This window comes from Sphaerodactylus townsendi, linkage group LG16, assembly GCF_021028975.2.
Source record: "Sphaerodactylus townsendi isolate TG3544 linkage group LG16, MPM_Stown_v2.3, whole genome shotgun sequence".
NCBI classification, from domain to species: Eukaryota; Metazoa; Chordata; class Lepidosauria; order Squamata; family Sphaerodactylidae; genus Sphaerodactylus; species Sphaerodactylus townsendi.
The window spans coordinates 6,835,901-6,857,436 of record NC_059440.1 but is presented as its reverse complement, the minus strand read 5'-3'; the positions used below and the strand labels follow the sequence as shown (position 1 = coordinate 6,857,436).

General features: G+C 47.5%; 1 protein-coding gene across 1 annotated transcript in view; it reads right to left on the bottom strand.

Moving 5' to 3' along the window:
• TRPV1 (transient receptor potential cation channel subfamily V member 1) overlaps window positions 1-10,898 on the bottom strand; it is a 31,529-nt gene extending 20,631 nt beyond the window's left edge. Inside the window, exons 1-5 of the mRNA XM_048519257.1 lie at window positions 10,606-10,898; window positions 7,893-8,059; window positions 4,562-4,714; window positions 2,652-2,792; window positions 795-1,093 (exon numbers count right to left, since the gene is read on the bottom strand). Coding sequence (XP_048375214.1) covers window positions 795-1,093; window positions 2,652-2,792; window positions 4,562-4,714; window positions 7,893-8,059; window positions 10,606-10,898 — 1,053 coding nt within the window. The remainder of the gene's footprint in view (window positions 1-794; window positions 1,094-2,651; window positions 2,793-4,561; window positions 4,715-7,892; window positions 8,060-10,605) is intronic.
• Window positions 10,899-21,536: the final 10,638 nt, after the last annotated feature.

Sequence of the window (21,536 nt, the reverse complement as noted above, 5' to 3'; positions counted from 1 at the left end):
GTACATGGATAAAGTGTTGACTCACCATCATCTAAAGCAGGGGTAGGGAACCTGCGGCTCTCCGATGAGGCTAATTCCATATCTATCAGCCCCTATCAACATGTAACCAGCCATGCTGGCAGGGGCTGATGGGAATTGTAGTTCCTGAACATCTGGAGAGCCGCAGGTTCCCTACCCCTGATCTAAAGAGTTTTATGATGGAATGTTTTCATTGCAATTAGATTAATCATTGTGATTTTAATTATGTGTGTAAGCCACCCTGAGCCTGGCTAAGGCTGGGCAGGGCAAGATATTAACTCTAATAATAATAATAATAATAAAAATAATAATAATAATAATAATAATAATAATAATAATAATAATAAAAAAAAAAATATTATTTCAATCTCTTCAATGTATTGGTACTATATTCCCAAATGCTGGGCTCAACTTCCACCCACAGCTACAAGGCTAGCTTTAAAAGGCGCTGGGACAGATTGATGGAGGAGAAGTCGATCTATGGCTAGCAAACTTGATCCTCCTTGATCTGAGATTGCAAACGCCTTAGCAGACCAGGTGCTCAGGAGCAGCAGCAGCAGAAGGCCATTGCTTTCACATCCTGCAGGTGAGCCCCCAAAGTGGTGGGGCACTGCGAGTAGCAGAGTGCCGGACTAGGTGGACTCTGGTCTGATCCAGCAGGCTCTTTCTTATGCTCTTATGTTCTTAAGATTGCAGATTTTGCAGCTGGCCTAGCTTATTGATTTACTTCATTCATCCCCTCAATTTTTCCCCAGTGTGGACCCAAAGAGTCTTACCCGTATCTTCCCGGTCTTTGCCGCGAGGGTCAGCGGGGCCAGCCCTCTACGGTTGGTGATCTCTTCCAATTTGAGGGTAGGGTTCATCTTGGCTCCCAGGATGAGAATGTCATTGTACATCTTAGTGACAAACTTGGTGTTGTCTTCTGTGTCGTCGGCGACCTCCACCAGAGCGTGCAGGACTGTATTCCCCATGGAGTCCTGAGCAGCAATATCGGCTGGGTGGTAGGGATTCTCCAGAAGGTATTTGACAATGTTGAGTTGGTTGGTGCAGGCTGCCAAGGAGAGAGGGAGCTCGCCTGACAGCACATGAGAAAGACTGTTACACAGGGACACACTCCGGATTCCCACTTGGAAATCCCTGCTACTCTCACCCACCAACCCATCTAAGGCTACCCAAGTTATTTCAACCTCGCCCTTCTAACACAAAAAAGACCACTTCATCTTGCTTCTCTCTTGTACAAATTGAGCTTGTGAGAATTTATTTTTGCACCGTTTTGTGTTCTCTGTTTCTTCACCTGAATGGTTCCCATTTCATTTTTACTACCCCGTTTCCCCAAATATAAGACATCCCCTGAGAATAAGACGTAGTAGAGGTTTTGCTGAAGTGTGAAATATAAGGCATCCCCCAAAAGTAAGGGAAGCGAAAGACCTCAATGGGGACACGATACTATGGAGCGCACCACCCCAAGCAGCCATTTTCTCCAGAGAGACTGATCTGTGTAGTCTTCCGATCAGTTGTAATTCCAGGAGATCTCCGGGCCCCACCTGATAGCTGGCAACCCTAAGGCAGCAGCATTTTAACAGGTAGGTGTATAGAAGACACTATAACAGATACTACACCTTGGCGTACATAAACTCAAAACTTGAGTCATAATCAAATGATTTACAGTGTTTTGTTGAAGGCTTTTACGGCCGGAATCACTGGGGTGCTGTGTGGTTTCCGGGCTGTATGGCCGTGTTCTAGCAGCATTCACTCTTGACGTTTCGCCTGCATCTGTGGCTGGCATCTTTGGAGGATCTGATAGTGGGAAAGCAATGGTTCTTTCCCCCACCCTGGACACTCCAACAGATATATATACTCTTGCTTTCCTACTATCAGATCCTCTGAAGATGCCAGTCACAGATGCAGGCGAAACGTCAGGAGAGAATGCTGCTAGAACACGGCCATACAGCCCGGAAACCACACAGCACCCCAAATGATTTATAATTGTGACAAAAATTTATAATTTGGACAGTCCCAATCTTCACTTCTTCTAATGATCAATCCAGGGATATTACAATCCAACAAGTGAAGTAAGAAGAGGCTTATATAGAACCTATTTAGAGGCTATAAAACCTCTGGATATGGTTTCATTTCGTATTCTTTGTCAATCCAATTAGATTATGTCAATAGCCTGAATAGAACTTGCTAACACAAGAGAACAACTCTAGGTCTTTAAGAAGTGCCTGCATTTGAAATATCAATTTATTTCAGGCTATTGACATAATCTAATTGGCTTGACAAAGAATACAAAATAAAACCTTATCCATATAAATTTATAGTCTCTAAATAGCCTCTATATAAACCTCTTGTTACTTCACCTGTTGGATTTTAATATCCCTGGATTGATCATTAGAAGAAATGAAGATTGGGACTGTCACAATTATACATTTATTGTCACAATTGTAAATCATTTGTGTATGACTCAGGTTTTGAGTTTATGTACGCCAAGGTGTAGTATCTGTTATAGAACCCTATGGCACCAGCAGCAACAAAAACAGGTAAATGAAAATGCAGACAATGACCACAGAGGAATTCAAAGATCAATTAGGAAGGGCAGATTTGCTCATCCCCATTTCCTCAGTGAGTCCCACCAAAATAAAATCCAGGCCTTCCTTTGGTCTTCTGGAAGAACTCCCCGTGGGCTCTCGCGTGGACATCAGCTCCGTTCTCAACCAGCAGTTTCACCAAGTAGATGTTTCGTCTCTCGATGGCAATGTGGAGCGCAGTCTGACCTAAAAAGTCACCCGTTAGAGGAGGATTTAGAGGAGGAGTGACAGAGAAATGGCAGTGGTGGGATCCAAAAATTTTAGTAACAGGTTCCCATGGTGGTGGGATTCAAACTGTGGCGTAGCGCCAATGGGGCTGGGCGGGGCATGATGGGGGCGTGGCTGGGCATTCTGGGGGCGGGGCATTCCTGGGCGGGGCTGTAGCAAGGACGCAGCCGCGCCGGTCCTTGGGTGGGAAACGAATGCACGCAGGTGCAGGCTGCCACGCACGCCAGTGCACCTCCTGCTAGACTGCTTCAAGTTCTGCGCGCTACTGCTGAGAGGAGGGGCGTCACTAAGGCAAAAACCACGTGGCAAAATCACCAATTGGTCACCCCCTCTCGGCACACACAAAGAATTAGTAACCTACTCTCGGGAACCTGTGAGAACCTGCTGGATCCCACCTCTGCATCTATTCCTCAACACCTATTGAAATGACATCCATCCCAGGACAAAATGACCAAAGAACACCCCTGCCATCAACCCATAAGCACCTCCACCCAATTATATAAAAAAACCTGAATTAATAGATTAAGTCTGCAGAAATCTACATATAAATCAGTAGTGATTCAGAAGAAAAAAAACATGTTTTTAGATGACGGGTATGTGCATTGCAGCAGGTGTAGCCAGGTTCTGCATTTAAGGGGAGAAAGCCCATTAAAAAAGGCATTATCAGAAACAAAACAACCCCTCCCCCCCAAATCCACCTTCTAGTCCTTTTATATTAGGGAATATTTTACACTGGGAAGCTTTCAACAGTGGCTCCCCACCCAGTGTTTATGGTACCAGACTGCTTTACCCGTTTCCCCAGTCGGTCACCTAACTGTGCACCAGGTTTAAACCAGGCTAGAAAACGAGACTACAGAATACGCAGCATAGGGTGGGTGGTAGTAACTTGGATAACACACATCTCAAAAAGGATATCAAAGAGATAGAAAAAGTGCAGAGAAGGGCAACGAGGATGATTGAGGGACTGGAGCACCTTCCCTATGAGGAGAGGCTGCAGCATTTGGGACTCTTTAGTTTGGAGAGGAGACATCTGAGGGGGGATATGATTGAAGTCTATAAAATTATGCATGGGGTAGAAAATGTTGACAGAGAGACATTTTTCTCTCTTTCTCACAATACTAGAACCGGGAGCATACATTGAAAATGCTGGGGGAAAGAATTAGAACTAATAAAAGGAAACATTTCTTCACGCAACGGGTGATTGGTGTTTGGAATACGCTGCCACAGGAGGTGGTGGTGGCCACTAACTTGGATAGCTTTAAAAGGGGCTTGGACAGATGGATGGAGGAGAAGTCAATCTATGGCTCCCAATCTTGATCCTCCTTGATCTGAGATTGCAAAGGCCTTAACAGACCAGGTGCTCAGGAGCAACAGCCGCAGAAGGCCATTGCTTTCACCTCCTGCATGTGAGCTCCCAAAGGCACCTGGTGGGCCACTGCAAGTAGCAGAGTGCTGGACTAGATGGACTCTGGTCTGATCCAGCAGGCTAGTTCTTATGTCCTTAAGTGCCAGAGTTGGACACCCCTGGTCTATCTCAATCCGTACTCCTCAGATCCTTTTAGCTGCAAATTGCCAGATTTGAACTGGGGGCCTTCGATATTCAGAGCATGTCCTCTGCTATTGTGCTAGGGAGCCTTCGACATTCCTCTGCTATTGAGCTAGGGAGCTTCTCGGCCTTAGTGATGCTCAGCAGCTATTCCAATCAACTCCTCCCACCCCCCCTTCACCTTTATAGTAGCTGTCTTTGTACTCAGAATTCACAAATTCCCTCAGATTTCCAGTTTTCTCTGCAATCTCCAACAACACAGGGATGGTGTCATTCTGATCTCTGTGCAAGTTCAACATGGCTTTCAACAGGCACGTTTTCTCAGTTTCTGGCTCTGTAAACACAATAACAATAATAGTCATAGCAGAGGCGTAGTAAGGGGGAAAGAGCCCAGTGTACTGGTGCATCCTCCGCCCTTGCTGTGCCCCCGCCCCGGAACGCCCTTGCCATGCCCCTACAGGGGCGCGGACCCGGTGCATCGTGCACCCCCCGTTGGAGCTATGCCAGTCAGGGACGTAACGAGGCAGCCCTGGGCAAACTGTAGCCCTGGGCAAAACCCCCATGGGCGGCCACTCCACCACGACCAAATTTTTTTTTGCACCAGGACTTTGGTGCCTGCAGGGGGTGCATGTTTAGCAATATCAGCACCAAAATTTCAGCATATCTTCAGGAGACTGTCCTTATGCTACTCCCCAAGTTTGGTGAGGGTTGGTTCAAGGAGTCCAAAGTTATGGACTCCCAAAGCGGTTGCCCCATTCTCCATTGTTTCCAATGGGAGCTAATAGGAGATGGGGACTACAGTTTTGAGGGTCCATAACTTTGGCCCCCCTGAACCAAACTGCACCAAACCTGGGGGGTATCATCAGGGCAGTCTCCTGATGAGACCCTGAACGTTTTGAGACTGTGTCTTCAGAAATGTGCCCCCCCAATCTGCAACCCCCATTGACAGCAATGCAGAAAACTCAATGCAGAACAAAGATTCTTGGGCAAATTTCTAGGATGTTCCTGAAGGGGGCGCATTTTTTGATGTATCAGCACCAAAATTTCAGGGTATCATCTGGAAACTATCTTAATGGGACCCCCCAGGTTTGGTGCAGTTTGGTTTAGGGGGTCCAAAGTTATGGACTCGCAAAGGGGGTACCCCATCCCACATTCTTTGCTAAGGAGATGGGGGCTACCCTTTTGAGGGTCCATAACTTTGGACCCCCTGAACAAACTGCACCAAACCTTGGGATTGCCATCATGACAGTCTCCAGATGATACCCTGAAATTTTGCTGCTGATACGTTCAAGAATGCCCTCCCTGCAAGAACATCCCGAAATTTGCCCAAGAATCTTTGTTTTGCATTGAGTTTTCTGCATTGCTGTCAATGGGGGTTGCAGGCTGGGGGGGGGGGCACATTTCTGAAGGCACAATCTCAAAACTTTCAGGGTCTCATCAGGAGACTGCCCTGACGATACCCCCAAGGTTTGGTGCAGTTTGGGTCAGGGGGGCCAAAGTTATGGACCCTCAAAACTGTAGCCCCCATCTCCTAATAGCTCCCATTGGAAACAATGGGGGATAGGGGCACCCCCTTTGGGAGTCCATAACTTTGGGCTCCCTGAACCAAACCTCACCAAACTTGGGGGGTAGCATAAGAACAGTCTCCTGATGATACGCTGAAATTTTGGTGCCGCTAGCCTTAAAACTGCACCCCCTGGAGGCAAAAAATGAAAAACCACTAAAATACCCAAAAACGAACCCAGCATTTTGATGCCCCCCCCCCCCACAAGGTGATGCCCTGGGCAGCTGCCCACCTTGCCCAATGGGCATTACGCCAGTGATGCCAGTGATGGGATCCAAAGATTTTAGCAACAGGTTCCCATGGTGGTGGGATTCAAACAGTGGCGTAGTGCCAATGGGGCTGGGCGGGGCATGACGGGGGCGTGGCCGGCATTCCGGGGCGGGGCATTAATAATTTCTCTGTTACTGTAAAAAACTCTTACTGTAAAAAAAAGTTCCTAATTTCCAGCTGGTATCTTTCTGTCCATCATTTAAACTCATTCTAGCAAGTCCTATCGTCTACTGCCAACAGAAACAACTACTTCTCCTCTAATTGACTGCCTGTCAAATACTTAATACTTTCAAATACTTAATTTTGTTTCTAGAAATCAAAAGAAATATATTTTCCTTAAATAAGGAACTTTACCATATTTCTAAAACATGTTTTTAAAACAGCCCAACAGGGAGAATAACCCCGTTTTCTACCTTCGCTAACCAGCCACATAGGAAACAACAGGACTTTATGATTTTTGGAGCTAATGGGATTTCTAACGGAAAAGCAGACCCAATTAGCAACCCCCTCTCGGCACACACAAATAATTAGTAACCCACTCTCGGGAACTGGTGAGAATCTGCTGGATCCCACCTCTGAGCTATGCATCTAAGTCAGTAATAATAGTAGTAGTAATCATAATAGCAATAGAAGGCTTTTATACCCCACTTTTCTCTACCTTGAGTCTCAGAGCAGCTTACATTCGCTTTTGCTTCCTCTCCCCCATGACAGGCACCTTGTGAAGAAGGTGGGGCTAGGAGAGTTCTGAGAGAACTGGGACTGGCCCAAGGTCTCCCGGTAGGCTTTATGGGGGGGAGATGCCCTGGCAGTAGGGCTGTCAACCAGCAGATGGGGGGTGGAGATGGGATCCAAAGTTATATCTGATCTCCAGACCCGACTACAGAGATCAGTTCCACTGAAGGTAGCGATTTCAGAGGGAAAACTCTATGGTATACCAGAGAGTCTGGGCGAACTCCCTCGCCACATTCTCCCCCTCCAAAGGCTCTGCCCCTGAATCTTCACAAATTCCTCAACTGGCAAATCCTACCTGGCACACAGCCCTATCAAATTGCACGTGCACATTCTCTGGCTTGAATTCTGTTCACCCTGTTCCTCCCCATGTTTCCACAGGGATCTCGCGATGATTTGACCAAACCTCTTTAAAAATCTGCTCTGAGATGGGAGAAGGGGGCTTTGTGCTGAACATGAGCTGAACAGTTAGCGCTTGACAGAGGCATATCTGGGGAAAATGTAGCCTGGCGCAAAATCCGAGTCTGCCTAAGTGGCTGCCCTCCCCCACCACGACTTGAGAACTTTTTTTGCACCAGGTCTTGAAGTCAGTGTATGGACCCAGGGGGAAGGAGAAGAGGTGTGGGGGGCAATTTTCCACCCCCCCATGTGACTAAATGGCCACAGTATGGGGACATTTGACCCCATATGTCCCCCTGGGCGGTATGCCCCTGGCACTTGGCACAGTTAGCACAGTTGGCACTTGGCAAACTGCAAAAGGGTGGGTTTCCCCTGAGATCGGGAAAAGAAGATTGTACATACGTGTCCCAAAAGTGGTGAGTCCAGTTCATTAAAACTGCAATGCACCAAGAGGTGACAATATTGCCCTTCGAGAATGCCCTCCCATCTCTCACAAGGATGTTCCCCCTTCGATATCCCAGGAGGGAGCATAGGGCGCAATCCTCTCTACCTTTGAATTCATCATCTGTGAGTTGCTTCCGGGTTTTTAGGAGGTATGTCAGAAGGCCATCCAGCTCGCTCGGATCCCCGTTGGCCGCCGCGTCAAAGAGTCTCCTTCGGTCATAGAGCGTTACAGACTTTTCAGTGTTCCCGTCGACAGACCTTGTGTATAGAAGCCTGATGTGGGGAAAAGGAGCTTTTGGTTACTGAATTCTGGAGGCCAGAGAATCACGGCATCTTGTGGGTCTCCCACTTGGAAATATCGAACAAGCCATCAAGCTTTAAGGGAACAGAAGGCCCACTGTTTTGGCATATGTTAACTTTGCCAAGAATCATCTATAGAGTCAGCTATAGCCTGTATAAATTTATATATATCTAACAAAAGATGTCAGAAGCAATTACATGGCAATGTATTGTCAAAGGCTTTCACGGCCAGAATCACTAGGGTGCTGCGTGGTTTCCAGGCTGTATGGCCGTGTTCTAGCAGCATTCTCTTCTTTAGAACATGGCCATACAGCCCGGAAACCACACAGCACCCTAATTACATTACACTTTGCCATGGGCAACAAAAAGAAAACAGGGTGGAGCTAATCAGATGAAGGGGTGGGGTCAGTGGTGGGATCCAAAAATTTTAGTAACAGGTTTCCATGGTGGTGGGATTCAAACTGTGGCGTAGCGCCAATGGGGCTGGGCAGGGCATGACGGGGGCGTGGCCGGGCATGATGGGGGTGGGGCATTCCTGGGCGGGGCTATGGCAAGGACACAGCCGCTGCACCGGTCCTTGGGCGGGAAATGAATGCACGCAGGCGCAGGCTGCCACGCACGCCAGTGTACCTCCTGCTAGACTGCTTCAAGTTCTGCACGCTACTGCTGAGAGGAGGGGCGTAACTGAGGCAAAAATCCCGTGGCAAAATCACCAATTAGTAACCCCCTCTTGGCACACGCAAATAATTAGGAACCTGCTCTCGGGAACCTGTGAGAACCTGCTGGATCCCACCTCTGGGTGGGGTTATGTAGATAGGAGCAACCCTGCTTCGGTCTCGGTGGGCCCCATTACAGAGGGGAAAAAATAAGTAAGGTCTAATTTGAGATGCAGCTGGAAGATGTTCCTTCCTCCTTAGTTGGTATGACTAGCCCCCGCCCCCAACTGCAGCCCCTGGGCAAAACCCTGGAATTTCTTTTCATGACTGACCCTTAGTTAGAAAGAGGAATTGCAGAATCATAGAGTTGGAAGAGACCACAGGGGCCATAGAGTCCACCCCTCTGCCATGCAGGAAGACACAAGAAGAGTTTGGATTTACAGTATACCGCACTTTTCTCAACCATTAGGAGTTTTGAAAAGCTCACAAACGCCTTTCCTTCCTTTCCGTCTCAACAGACCCCTTGTGAGGTAGGAGTGGGGCTCAGAGAGTTCGGAGAGAACCGTGACTAGCCCAAGGTCACCCAGAAGGTTTCATGTATAGGAGTGGGGAAACAAACCCAATTCTCCAGATTAGAGTCCATCATTCATAACCACTACACCCAGAGGTGGGATCCAGCAGATTCTCACAGGTTCCCGAGAGTAGGTTACTAATTATTTGTGTGTGCCGAGAGGGGGTTACTAATTGGTGATTTTTGCCTTAGTTACGCCCCTCCTCTCAGCAGTAGCGCACAAAACTTGAAGCAGTCTAGCAGGAGGTACACTGGCGTGCGTGGCAGCCTGCGCCTGTGTGCATTCGTTCACTGCCCAAGGACCGGCGTAGCGGCTGTGTCCTTGCCACAGCTCCGCCCAGGAATGCCCCACCCCTGGAATGCCTGGCCATGCCCCCATTGTACCCCGCCCAGCCCCATTGGTGCTATACGCCACAGTTTGAATCCCACCACCATGGGAACCTGTTACTAAATTTTTTGGATCCCACCACTGACTACACCATGCTGTGTGAAAGCACATCAGCAGGGGATACTGTCATGATCATCATGGGTAGCCCCTTGACAGCCCTAGGTGATTGTTTAGGGTTCCAGTGAGAGGAGTACCAGCTGCAGCCCAAACCCCACCAGCTCCTCCCACAGCAGGAACAAGGAAGTGTTGGAGAAAATGAATGTGTGTTTTTAACCCTTTTAGCCAGTGGTGGGATTCAGCCGGTTCGCACCACTTCGGCAGAACTGGTTGTTAAAATGGTGCTTGTAGTGGCGTAGCAGGAGCAGCAGTGGCGTAGGAGGTTAAGAGCTCATGTATCTAATCTGGAGGAACCGGGTTTGATTCCCAGCTCTGCCGCCTGAGCTGTGGAGGCTTATCTGGGGAATTCAGATTAGCCTGTACACTCCCACACACGCCAGCTGGGTGACCTTGGGCTAGTCACAGCTTCTCGGAGCTCTCTCAGCCCCACCCACCTCACAGGCTGTTTGTTGTGAGGGGGGAAGGGCAAGGAGATTGTAAGCCCCTTTGAGTCTCCTACAGGAGAGAAAGGGGGGATATAAATCCAAACTCTTCTTCTTCTTGTAAACAACCAGTTGTTAAATTATTTGAATCCCTCCACTGCTTTTAGCCATATTTAATGATTATTTACTGATTTTATCTGTACTCTATCTATTTGTTTTGTTCACCGCCCTGAGCCCTTCGGGGGAGGGCGGTTTATAAATACAATAAAACAACAACAACAACAACAACAATAACAACAACAACAACACATCAACACTAATGTACTGTTATTACTTAAAGAGTCTCACTCATGGGATCCACTCACTTGTGGCCGTGGTGATGGAACCTCCCTTTTTCCAAGGAAAGGCTAAATTTGATGATCGGGTTGGATTCTAGGAGCTCCATTTGGTAGAAGGAGTCCATGGGCGCCACGTCCTTGTCACAGTCCCCAATCCCAAAGCGTGCCCGCCTCGCAAAGATTTTCTGCTTGGCCATCTTAGTGCTGTTGCCGTTTGTGCCGTTGGCAGAATCCTCGCCGTCAGTGTGATCGTCCATCGTATCCGACTCCTCCAGATCTGAACTGCCGAGTTTCTTCATCTTCCCCAAGATCCCCGACATGGTTGGTAACTGGGAAGTGGCCCGATGCTTGACCGCTCTCTTCCTGTCTCTCTAAAGCAGGAGGGAATGCCTGAGAAACACAAAACAGGGCTCCACTGAAGCTCATAAGCCAGCCTCAGCAGGGGCGTACTGCCCAGGGGGACATATGGGGTCAAATGTCCCCGGGCGGTGGCCATTTAGTCAAGTGGGGTGGGAAATCGCCCCCCCCCCACACACACACACTCCTCCTCCTTCCCCTCCTTTCTCCTGCTCTCTTTTTTGACCTGGTGCAAAAAAAGTTGTTTGGCTGGATCGCCACCAGGCGCCCCTTGGCCCTGCCCCGTCAGTCGGCTCCTTCGGCCAGGGGAGCCTCTGCCAGCCGAAGGAGTAGCCTGGTGGGATCGAGGGGAGGGGGTGTGGGGGCAATTCTCCGCCCTCCAAGTGACCAGCTGGCGTGACCCCGGGGCCATGCGACCCCACGTGTCCCCGTGAGCACTCCGCCTCTGCCCTAGGGCTATCCAGGGCCAGGCACATTCTTAAGTCGATGGAAGAATTAAACATCTCCCTACAAAATCCTGGCCTGTGATGTGGACAGTCAAGACTGATGGGCGTAGAATTCGGCTCTCAAATTCCACACCCCGGAGCAATAATTCCCAGGGGTTCTCTCTCGAAAAAGGGGATTGCTTTTAAATAGGGACATAACTGAATTGCTGACCATTCTAGCTCCGTTAGAAAGGTCAGGTTCCATTAATGACTCCTGCACGCTCGGGATGACAACGCAGCCTTCCTTTTCCGATGACCATAAGAACAAAATCGGATAGAAACAGCGCAGTCAATTTGTGCGTTTGTGTAGCACAACAGAAACAAAATGAAGTTGGGAAATTCGATGAAAACAGACGGATGGGATGAAAATGCCTTTCCTTGTTGCTCTCACAATGCCCCTGTTTCAATCCACAGTGTAGCCACGCTCAAAATACTGTGCCTAGCTTGGGTTGTCAGGAGTCAAAAGGATACTGTACATAATTTAAAAAATACCTACCACCCATCTTCTCTATAAAATAAAAAGCCCCAAGTTCCTTAATGCTTTGTTGTAGGTGCCGAAAACGGAACCCAAAGATGACTGAAAAAGAAGAAAAAGATTTATACCCCACCTTTCTCTCCTGTGAGGGGACTCAAGGTGACCTACAAGCCCCTTTCCCTGCCTCTCCCCACAACAGACACCTTGTGAGGCAGGTGGAGCTGAAAGAGTTCAGAGAGAACTGTGACTAGCCCAAGGTCACCCAGCAGGAATGTAGGAGTACGGAAACACATCTGGTTCACCAGATAAGCCTCCGCCACCCGAGGAGGGGGGAATAAAACCATTTCTCCAGATTAGAATCCACCTGCTCTTAACCACTACACCCTGCTGTCTGTCTGAGGGGTGGAGGCCTTTCCCTACAACAAAGCATTAAGGAACTTGGGGATTTTTATTTTACAAAGAAGATGGGTGGTGGGTATTTTTAAAATTATGCATAGGGTGGAGAAAGTGGGGAGAGAGGGGTTTTCCCCCCTTCATTTCCCATAATACTAACATTGGAAAGGGGGCAAAACTGAGTTGATGAATTGTAATTTCAGGATCAGACAAAAAACAAAGGACTTTGTGTAAAGCGAAATTAGCTCGTGGGGAGTAAAAAGGAAAAGAAAAGTGACATATTGGTACATCACTGCTTTTAAGCCGGTTTAATTCCGTCATGTGGACACCCTCAGCGTTTGAGCCTTTTTGAAATTTCAGAGATGGGATCTGGAGAAAGGGAAGCCACGATAAGACTCTGACCAAGGTGAGATCATTGGGTATACCCCTCCAGCACCCAATACAATACAATAAAGCTTTATAACACGTTGAGGTGTGAATAAACACGCATACTTGCTGCCTATGAATAGTTATACATACCAGCGTCACAGATCATTTATAAAAACAGATAACGTGAGTTAAAAATTTAGCAGTTAGTTCGGTTATAAAACAAAAAGTTTTCAAAACAAAAGAATTATGAGTCCAGGTATAAGTCAAGATTAAAATCCAAGTTTAACATATTTCATGCAGATCCCCAGTCTCAGATGTTTACTAAAAAAAGGTATAACCTTCCCCATGATCTGTCTAAAATGGTATATAATAATTAATACAGAGTAATTGTATTTTGATATAAAAATTGCGACGGATAACAGTGAACTCCTTAAATCCACATTCTGCAATGTAACAGGGGTACCAAAGATGGAAAATATTCCATATTCAGATATGGTTTTATATTTATTTGAAGATCGTTTTGAATTCGAGTTTGAATTCGGTGACTTTTGGCGGACATGTTTATGTCGTGTTGCATTTCGAGAAGAGAAAATGCAATCTGTAATATTATATTTCTCTTAAGGACATGACCCTCCCCCCACCTGAGATTTTTTTTGGAAATGAAGCTGTTAAATCAGAGCCGTTACATCCTGGCATTTGAACCACGGGAGCTTGCTATTTGAAGAAGAAGAAGAAGAGTTTGGATTTATATCCCCCCTTTCTCTCCTGCAGGAGACTCAAAGGGGCTTACAATCTCCTTGCCCTTCCCCCCTCACAACAAACACCCAGTGAGGTAGGTGGGGCTGAGAGAGCTCCGAGAAGCTGTGACTAGCCCAAGGTCACCCAGCTGGCGTGTGTGGGAGTGCACAGGCTAATCTGAATTCCCCAGATAAGCCTCCACAGCTCAGGCGGCAGAGCTGGGAATCAAACAGGGTTCCTCCAGATTAGATACACGAGCTCTTAACCTCCTATGCCACTGCGATGAATTGTAATTTCAGGATCGGACAAAAAACAAAGGACTTTGCGTAAGAGAAATTAGCTTGTGGGGAATAAAAAGGAAAAGAAAAGTGACGGATTGGTACATCACTGCTTTTAAGCCGGCTTAATTCTGTCATGTGGACACCCTCAAACTTGCCCAGCGTTTGAGCGTTTTTGAAATTTCAGAGACGGAATCTGGAGAAAGATGAGCCACGATAAGGCTCTGACCAAGGTGAGATCATTGGGTCGTCACCCCTCCAGCTCTCATTCCCCCCACCTGAGATTTTTTGGGAAATGAAGCTGTTAAATCAGAGCCATTACATCCTGACATTTGAACCACGGGAGCTTGCTATTAGACAAGGAACATTTGGGGTTAGAATGGGAGGGGTGAAGGGCAGCGCCCTCTAAACAAGGCAGTGTTCCTTTCACCCCACCTGACCTGCCTCAGTCCTTCCACCCCACCTGACCTGCCCCACACTGCCTTCCCTATCTACCTTGGCACTTGTGCCTGAGTTGTGTTTAAATTATCTCGGGAAAACGCATCAAAGAAATTATAGTGTTCCACTGTTCCTTAAACCCAAGCAAACACTTTGGAAAGAATAAGAACATACACTGTGCGCTTATTATTACACTGTGTTCATTGTCATAAGTAAGGGCTGAAGACACTCTTCTACAGTTTCTCCCAGAGGAACTGGAAGTTGGAGGCTCACTAAAGGCCATTGTGTGTCTTAAGTAAGAACAGAAGACCCCCCGATGAACCACAGCAAACACCCACCTAGTTTGGAATGCTGACTTCCTCAGTGGCTAGCAAGGCCAGCTCCAGACTACAGGGATCAGTTCATCCGGAGAACATGGCTGCTTTGGAAGATGGTCTCTGTAGCACGGGACCCCGCTGAGGCCTCTATCCTCTCAAGGATGTGCTTCCTACTCTCCAAGAGTCCCCCAATGTGAAATGGCAACCCCAACACCCCACCTGGCCGTCCTATCACGGGCCAATCCAATCCCCAGCAAAGGCCACATTCGGCAGCCAGAGTGTTCCCCTGTTGCTGCTTCCCTCTGCAACAGCTGCTCAGGGGTATATTGCCCCTGAACATTGAGGTTCCAATCAACTTCACAACAAACTATTGAAGAAGAAGAAGAAGAAGAAGAAGAAGAAGAAGAAGAAGAAGAAGAAGAAGAAGAAGAAGAAGAAGAGAAAAAGAAGAAGAGGAGGAGGAGGAGGAGGAGGAGGAGGAAAAGGAGGAGGGGAGGAGGAGAAGAAGAAGAAGAAGAGGAGGAGGAGGAGGAGAAAAAGAAGAAGAAGAAGAAGTAGGAAGAAAGAAGAGGAAGAGGAAGGAGGAGGAGGAGGAGGAGGAGGAGGAGTTTGGATTTATATCCCCCCTTTCTCTCCTGTAGGAGACTCAAAGGGGCTTACAATCTCCTTTCCCTTCCCCCCTCACAACAAACACCCAGTGAGGTAGGTGGGGCTGAGAGAGCTCAGAAGAACTGTGACTAGCCCAAGGTCACCCAGCTGGCATGTGTGGGAGTGTACAGGCTAATCTGAATTCCCCAGATAAGCCTCCACAGCTCAGGCAGCAGAGCAGGGAATCAAACCCGGTTCCTCCAGATTAGAATGCACCTGCTCTTAACCTACTACGTCACTGCTGCTCCAGAGAAACCTCTCCTTCATAAATTGTTGGAGTCTACCTTTGAAGCCAACGAAGCAAGCGGCTATCACTATTTCCTGTGGGGCGGGTTCTAGAAGTGGATTGTGCACGGTGTACAGTTTTGGCTTCTGTCTGCCCTGAATCTACATCCTATTGACCTGGGTGAGTGACCCTGGGTCCCCATATCATTGTCCTCCCTCCCGACTTTCTCCAAACTATACATCATTTTTAAAACCTCCATCATATCCCCCCATAGTCATCATTTTCTCTCCCGCACTGCAAAGGCTCCAGCAGATTTTGCCTTCATTTTGCAGAGAAGATGCTCCAATGTTTTCCTGATTTTGACTGACCTGGTCAAAACTTGCGTCAAAAAGTCAAGGTTACAGATTCCTTCCTACCTGATCACCTGTGGCCTTCCTACCTGATCACCAAAGGATGCCCAAATCCAAAGTGAATGCTGCGATCCACTCCGGCCGAGCCAAAATTAAAATGCAGAACTTACAGTCTCACAAAAGGCCGTCCTCTGCTCACGATTTCTCGCGCCAGCCTCCGTTGCTTGAATCGCAGCAATGTCAAGTCTTTTACACTTTCCAAATCTTCCCTTTCTTAGGCGTTGGCTAGAGGGGGGAAAATATCCATTTCACTCGCTCGCAGATTGGTCCCTACAGTGGCAGTTTTGATAGACAGGCGGGGATGATTTCGAAGAACAGAGACACTAACACAATAATGAAGAAGTCCTGGAAAAGCAGAAGCGATCACTCGTCCCAGGAGTCTAGCAAAGCTTTTTGTTAAAAAAAAAAAATCTTCCCATGTCCTGGATCTGAGATCATTTTTGTTTTGATGCAGCAGAAGGCAATTTTCATCAAATTTCCGCTCTGCGGAAACACATGCATGTCACCTTAAAAAGTGCTCGTTTACTCAGTGCTACAAGGGAATACTGTGGGAGGGGGATTCAGTTCCCTTTCCACTCTGTTTTTGCCAGCAGAAAGGGCTATTTTCCATCACACTCTTCCATGTGACTATTGCAGGGCTAGAGAAAAGGGATAAATGGGGTGAGAACAGGAAGATTCCTTCCTTTGCAGGGTGGAGCAAATGAGCACTTTTAAGGCAAGTTTCCCCAATATACATCTGACCGTGCCTTGGTCATGTACCTATGAGCTGATGTGTGTTGGGTGTACTGTGTACTGAGAGAGCAGAACTTGGACCTTATAAAAGGTGACTGAGTTTTGGCTTGGGGATGAACAGTGGTGTATCTACCTAGGGACAAGGGGTACCGGCCCTACATAGATACCCGGCCCAGTCCCCAGGAGTCTTCCCGGCCCAGTCCCCAGGAGAAGGAATGACAAGGGTACCCCTTGTCCCTGGGCGCCACTCTTCTGGTCACGTGGGGGGGTGCAAAATCAGCCCCCCCATGTGTCCTGCTGCCTTGTCGTTTTCGTGTGCCTCAACCCTGTCCGAGGCACACAAAAACAACGAGGCAGCAGGACTTCCTACTGCCTCCAAGTGCCCTCAACCCCACCCTGGACTCCCCCCTCCCTTCCTCCCCCCCTGCCTGGACTCCTAGCCAGCAGCCTGCAGTCTCTTTTGACCTCCTGTCCTTGCCCATGTCCATGGTGACATGGGTGGGGTCGAGGGCAGTGGGGGGGTGGAGCCTGGGGGCATCAGGGGGAGCTGGGGTGGTGAGGGGGCAGAGCCTGGGGGGCATCCTGGAGACAATTTGTCTTCGGGCGCCATTTACCCCCGGTACGCTTCTGGGGATGAATTAGGAAAGAGATACTTGAGGGATGTTATCCAATTTATCAGCACTATATATATAAAAGTCCAGTCCCTGCCCTGCATTCTTCCTAGTCGCGGCCACTGATCAGCTGTCATCTTGCCTGGACTTTGGAAAGAAAGCTCAACAGAAATTACCATCAAAAGTTGACACCCATTTTGGCACCAGTTGTGTAAAGAAGGCGTATAATAGGCAAATGGTGTGGAAGGAAAACTAATGAAGAAAAGCGGTAGGACAAAAATAAAGCACCTAAAAACAGTGGTGTGTCTAGATAAAAATCTAATAAATCGAATTAATAATATTAATATTATTAATAGTAATAATAGTAATAATAATAATATAATAATAATAGTAGTAATAATAGTAGTAGTAGTAATAATAATAATATCCCCCCATAATGCAGTGCTCATGACTTGAAAAAAAAAGAAAGTGTGGATAGTTGATGTTGCAATTCCTGGTGACAGCAGAATTGATGAGAAGCAACTGGAAAAACTTACACGATACGAGGATTTAAGGATTGAACTACAAAGACTCTGGCACAAACCTTGTTTGCTGTGTATAACTGTTTTTGTATCAATATAATAATAATATCCCCCCATAATGCAGTGCTCATGACCTCATTAGCTTTAAAAACATCTTGGTTGATCATTATTAGCTTTAAAAAACATCTGGTGGATCTTCAGACTTCACTTGGCCATTCCAGAAGGAGCAGAAGAAAACAGGCTGCTGCGCTCATCACCAGCATTCCTTACCTTCTGGCTGCATCCGTGACAGCATGGCGCCCTGACTCCTCTCAAAGCCAGACATCTCTCCATAATGTTGTTCTTCAATAAACCACACTTCCAAAGATCCCTCTAAGGGCTCATTACAAAAATCAAATAAAAAGAAACAAACAGCTTCGAATTGTGAAGCTTTTCAGTGAGATCATGATGGCAAAGTCTTCCAGTTGGCTCAGGGTATTCATTCATGGCTAACAAATACAACAAACAAATACAAAACCTTTAATGGCATATAAGCTAACAAATACTCAAACGCTCCCCAGCGTGGAGACTTCTTCGACACTGGGACAGGTCATCAAAACCCAGTTAAAAACAGTTTTGGGGGTGTCCAAGTCTGCCCCCCAGATGTTCACGGACTACGAATTGTAGTTCATGAACATCTGGAGGGGCAGACTTAGACACCCCAGCTTTAGACAAAACTGTGGTACTTAGGTGAGCCGACAGCTCTCTCAAGCACAGCTAAATGGAACTGTTACATCACACAGAAAGGATTCATCTGAGTGGAAATCCTGGGAAGAAACTAACATTTGTGGGTTTTCTGGAAACAGCCATTGTTGGGGAGGGCTATGGCGCAGTGGAAGAGCATCTATTTGGTATGAAAATCTAGAGCAGTGATGGTGAACCTTTTAGAGACCGAGTGACAGGGGCAGAGTGAGGGGAAACTCTGTCCGGGGCACTGTGTGCCCTGCGCCTCTGCCACACCCCAGTCTGCCCCTGCCCTGCTCTGGAACACCCCTGTCACACCCCTGGAATGCCCTTGCCATGCCCCACAGGGGCACGTGCCCAGTGCATCGCACACCCCTCATCCCCTTGGCGCCATGCTACTGCTGAGTGGCCCAACTGGGCCAATGTTGTGCGTGCCCACAAAGAGGGCTCTGAGTGCCACCTCTGGCATGCGTGCCATTGGTTCGCCACCACTGATCTAGGGCATCACCAGTTTAAGGAGCAGGTGGCAGGGCATGTGAACGAACTCTACATGAGATGTCAGAAAGCTGCTGCTGGGCTCGGTGGACAGGACTGGTCTTGATGAAACTGATAAGCAGAATTTTGCCCAGTCGTGGAAGTCTGATGCTGAGTGCAGTAAAATAAGTCTTCCCAAGAAGTGAATTGCAAAAGGTAAAACTTTCTGCACAGTTTGCAATTTTTCTTTCAGCAAATAGCACACTATATATCTTGAAAAATCATCCATAAAAGATACAGATGAGTGTTATTAGCAGTTGATGCTGGTTTGATAGGCTCACGTAAGTCAGTGTGAATTAATTCAAGGGGTTGCTTACAGCATCTCTGGCTTTGGTTGGGAATTGAAGGCTGAGTTGCCTTTCCGTTTATACAACATTAATACAATTGATTATTATTGGAACTGTCTTTGATATTACTACCTGTTACCAAGTCCTTTGTAGTTTTAAGTTGGCTTCTGCATGAGCAAATCTCCTGTGTCAAAGCTCCAGAGACTTCTTGTCAGAGGTTGTCTTAGCTCTACAAGTCTTTGGACCCTGACAGTCCAACTCAAAGACACAGTTTCTGAGTACACCTGTGGAATGTAGCTCACCTTAGCGCAGCAGAAGTGAGCTGGGCCCATAACCCTATACAATGGTCTGAGTCAGTGTAAGGCAGTTTTCATGTGTGTTCATGTGTAATAGGAAAGATGAGTAGACCTTGATCTTGATCCAGCAAGGTAACTTCAGATCCTCATGATATGATGGGACTCAGACTTGAGACCCCTCCCCCCAGTATTCCACTTTCCTTGTGATTTAACCACAGTGATACTAACTCACACAATTTTTTGTCCAGACTGTAGCAGGACACAGTTGCTTCCACAGAGGATTCCTTCGCAACCCCTGCTAGCCCCAAGGACCAAGAAGAGTTGAGAAGTTCAGAAGACAGCCCACCATGTAGGAACATCTTCCTATCTAGAGAGCCAGTGAAGGTGGGGAGCAGGGAACTCCCAACAGGATTTGTTTGCCTCTAGAGGCCCCATCCCAGCTGTCTCTGGAAGCTCATGGATAGAGAGGGGGTCAGCAACCTGGACAAGAAAATGAAGATATCTTGCAAGGGACTTCATTTTAAGTCACTCTTTCGTGTGCCAAATTTCGCAAGTCCTTTCCTTTTCTCAACCCATAATTAAATCCATTACATAAAACCAAGCCCCTTAAAATATATATCCAACTGTCTCCTCAAGATCAGAAACTTCTCCAAGTGACATCAATTTCCTTCAAAGCCTACTGTAAAGTCAAATGTAGACTGCACATGTCACAAACTTCATGGTTTGAGAAACAAATCAGAAATCTAAAATGCACCGAGAAATTTGCATAGAAAGTAGGGTCAAAACCAGGGGGTCCCTCAAACTTGCCAAGTCTCTGGAAACTTTTGAAAATGACAGTAGAGCACAGGTGTCAAACTCACGGCCCTCCAGATGTTATGGACTACAGTTCCCATCATCCCCTGCCAGCATGATGCTGTAGAGGTACTGGGGGAAAGAAAGAGCAGCGGAACATCTCTTTTCAGGGCTGTCTGCTAATTGTCTTGTGAATTTTGTGGGAATTGTTCACGTTGCATTTCTGTGCAGCGTGTGGACTTGCGTAATGATCTTTCCATTACCTTGGAAATATTTTTAAAAGGTAAAGGTAGATCCCCCATGCAAACACTGGGTCATTATTGTGTTCACAGGACGGCTTAAATAAAACGGAGGAATGGATTCAAGGTGCGGGGAAAGAGATTCCACCTAAACATTAGGAAGAACTTTCTGTCAGGGCTGTTCGACAGTGGAATTCGCTGCCTCAGAGAGTGGTGGAGCCTCCTTCATTGGAGGTTTTTAAAGAGAGGCTGGATGAACATACGTCGGGAGTGCTTTGGTGGTGTGTTCTTGCACGGCATGGGGTTGGACTTCATGGCCCTTGGGGTCTCTTCCAACTCTATGATTCGATGAAAACAATAAGTAGTTTTGGCACCGGGGTGGTGGTGGAGGTTCATGATCAGTCTTCAATAAACTTATTCAGGTTCTGACATCCAAAGGCAGAAGTATTCCCTGAACGGCCTTCTAGGCCACCCTTGACTATGCTGTGTAGCTGTTTCCACCTTTATCCTTCCTCTTAGTTCAGGCTTTTGCCTTATTCTTCACTCTCTCATCCTCTTGAGAGATACACGACAAGGCAAATGATAACACGGTGGGGGGTGAGCCAGAAAGACAAAGCCCAGAAGAGGCGAGCAAGTATTTGATTAAATTTCGCTCCTGCTCCAGGGATGTCTGCAGCCTCCACCCAGCGAAGCCGCTCACCTTTTTCTGGGGCGGTCACAAGTCTCCAAAAAAGAGGGAAATTGGGAACTCAATATGGGGCTTTGGAGGGAGGAAGGTGCATTTCCTGCTCCCCACTGGGGGCCAAGAACCCTTGAACCCAAGCTTTTTCAGATTGAAGCCAACTCCCACCTCTGAAGTTGCATATCTTGCTGTGACAATGGCTCCCCACTCCTTCCCCACCGGGCCCAGATCTAACTCTCTCCATCTTGAATCCCATTGCTCTGATGGGTTTGAAAGTAGTGTTGGGGGGACAAGCAGGAGGGCAGCAATATCAGCCCCAACCTGGGCCAAGACACAGAGCACAAGTAAGTCGGAAAGAAGCAGCCACCATGGATGGCGGGCCTGAGTCAGGGATGGAGACCAGGGAG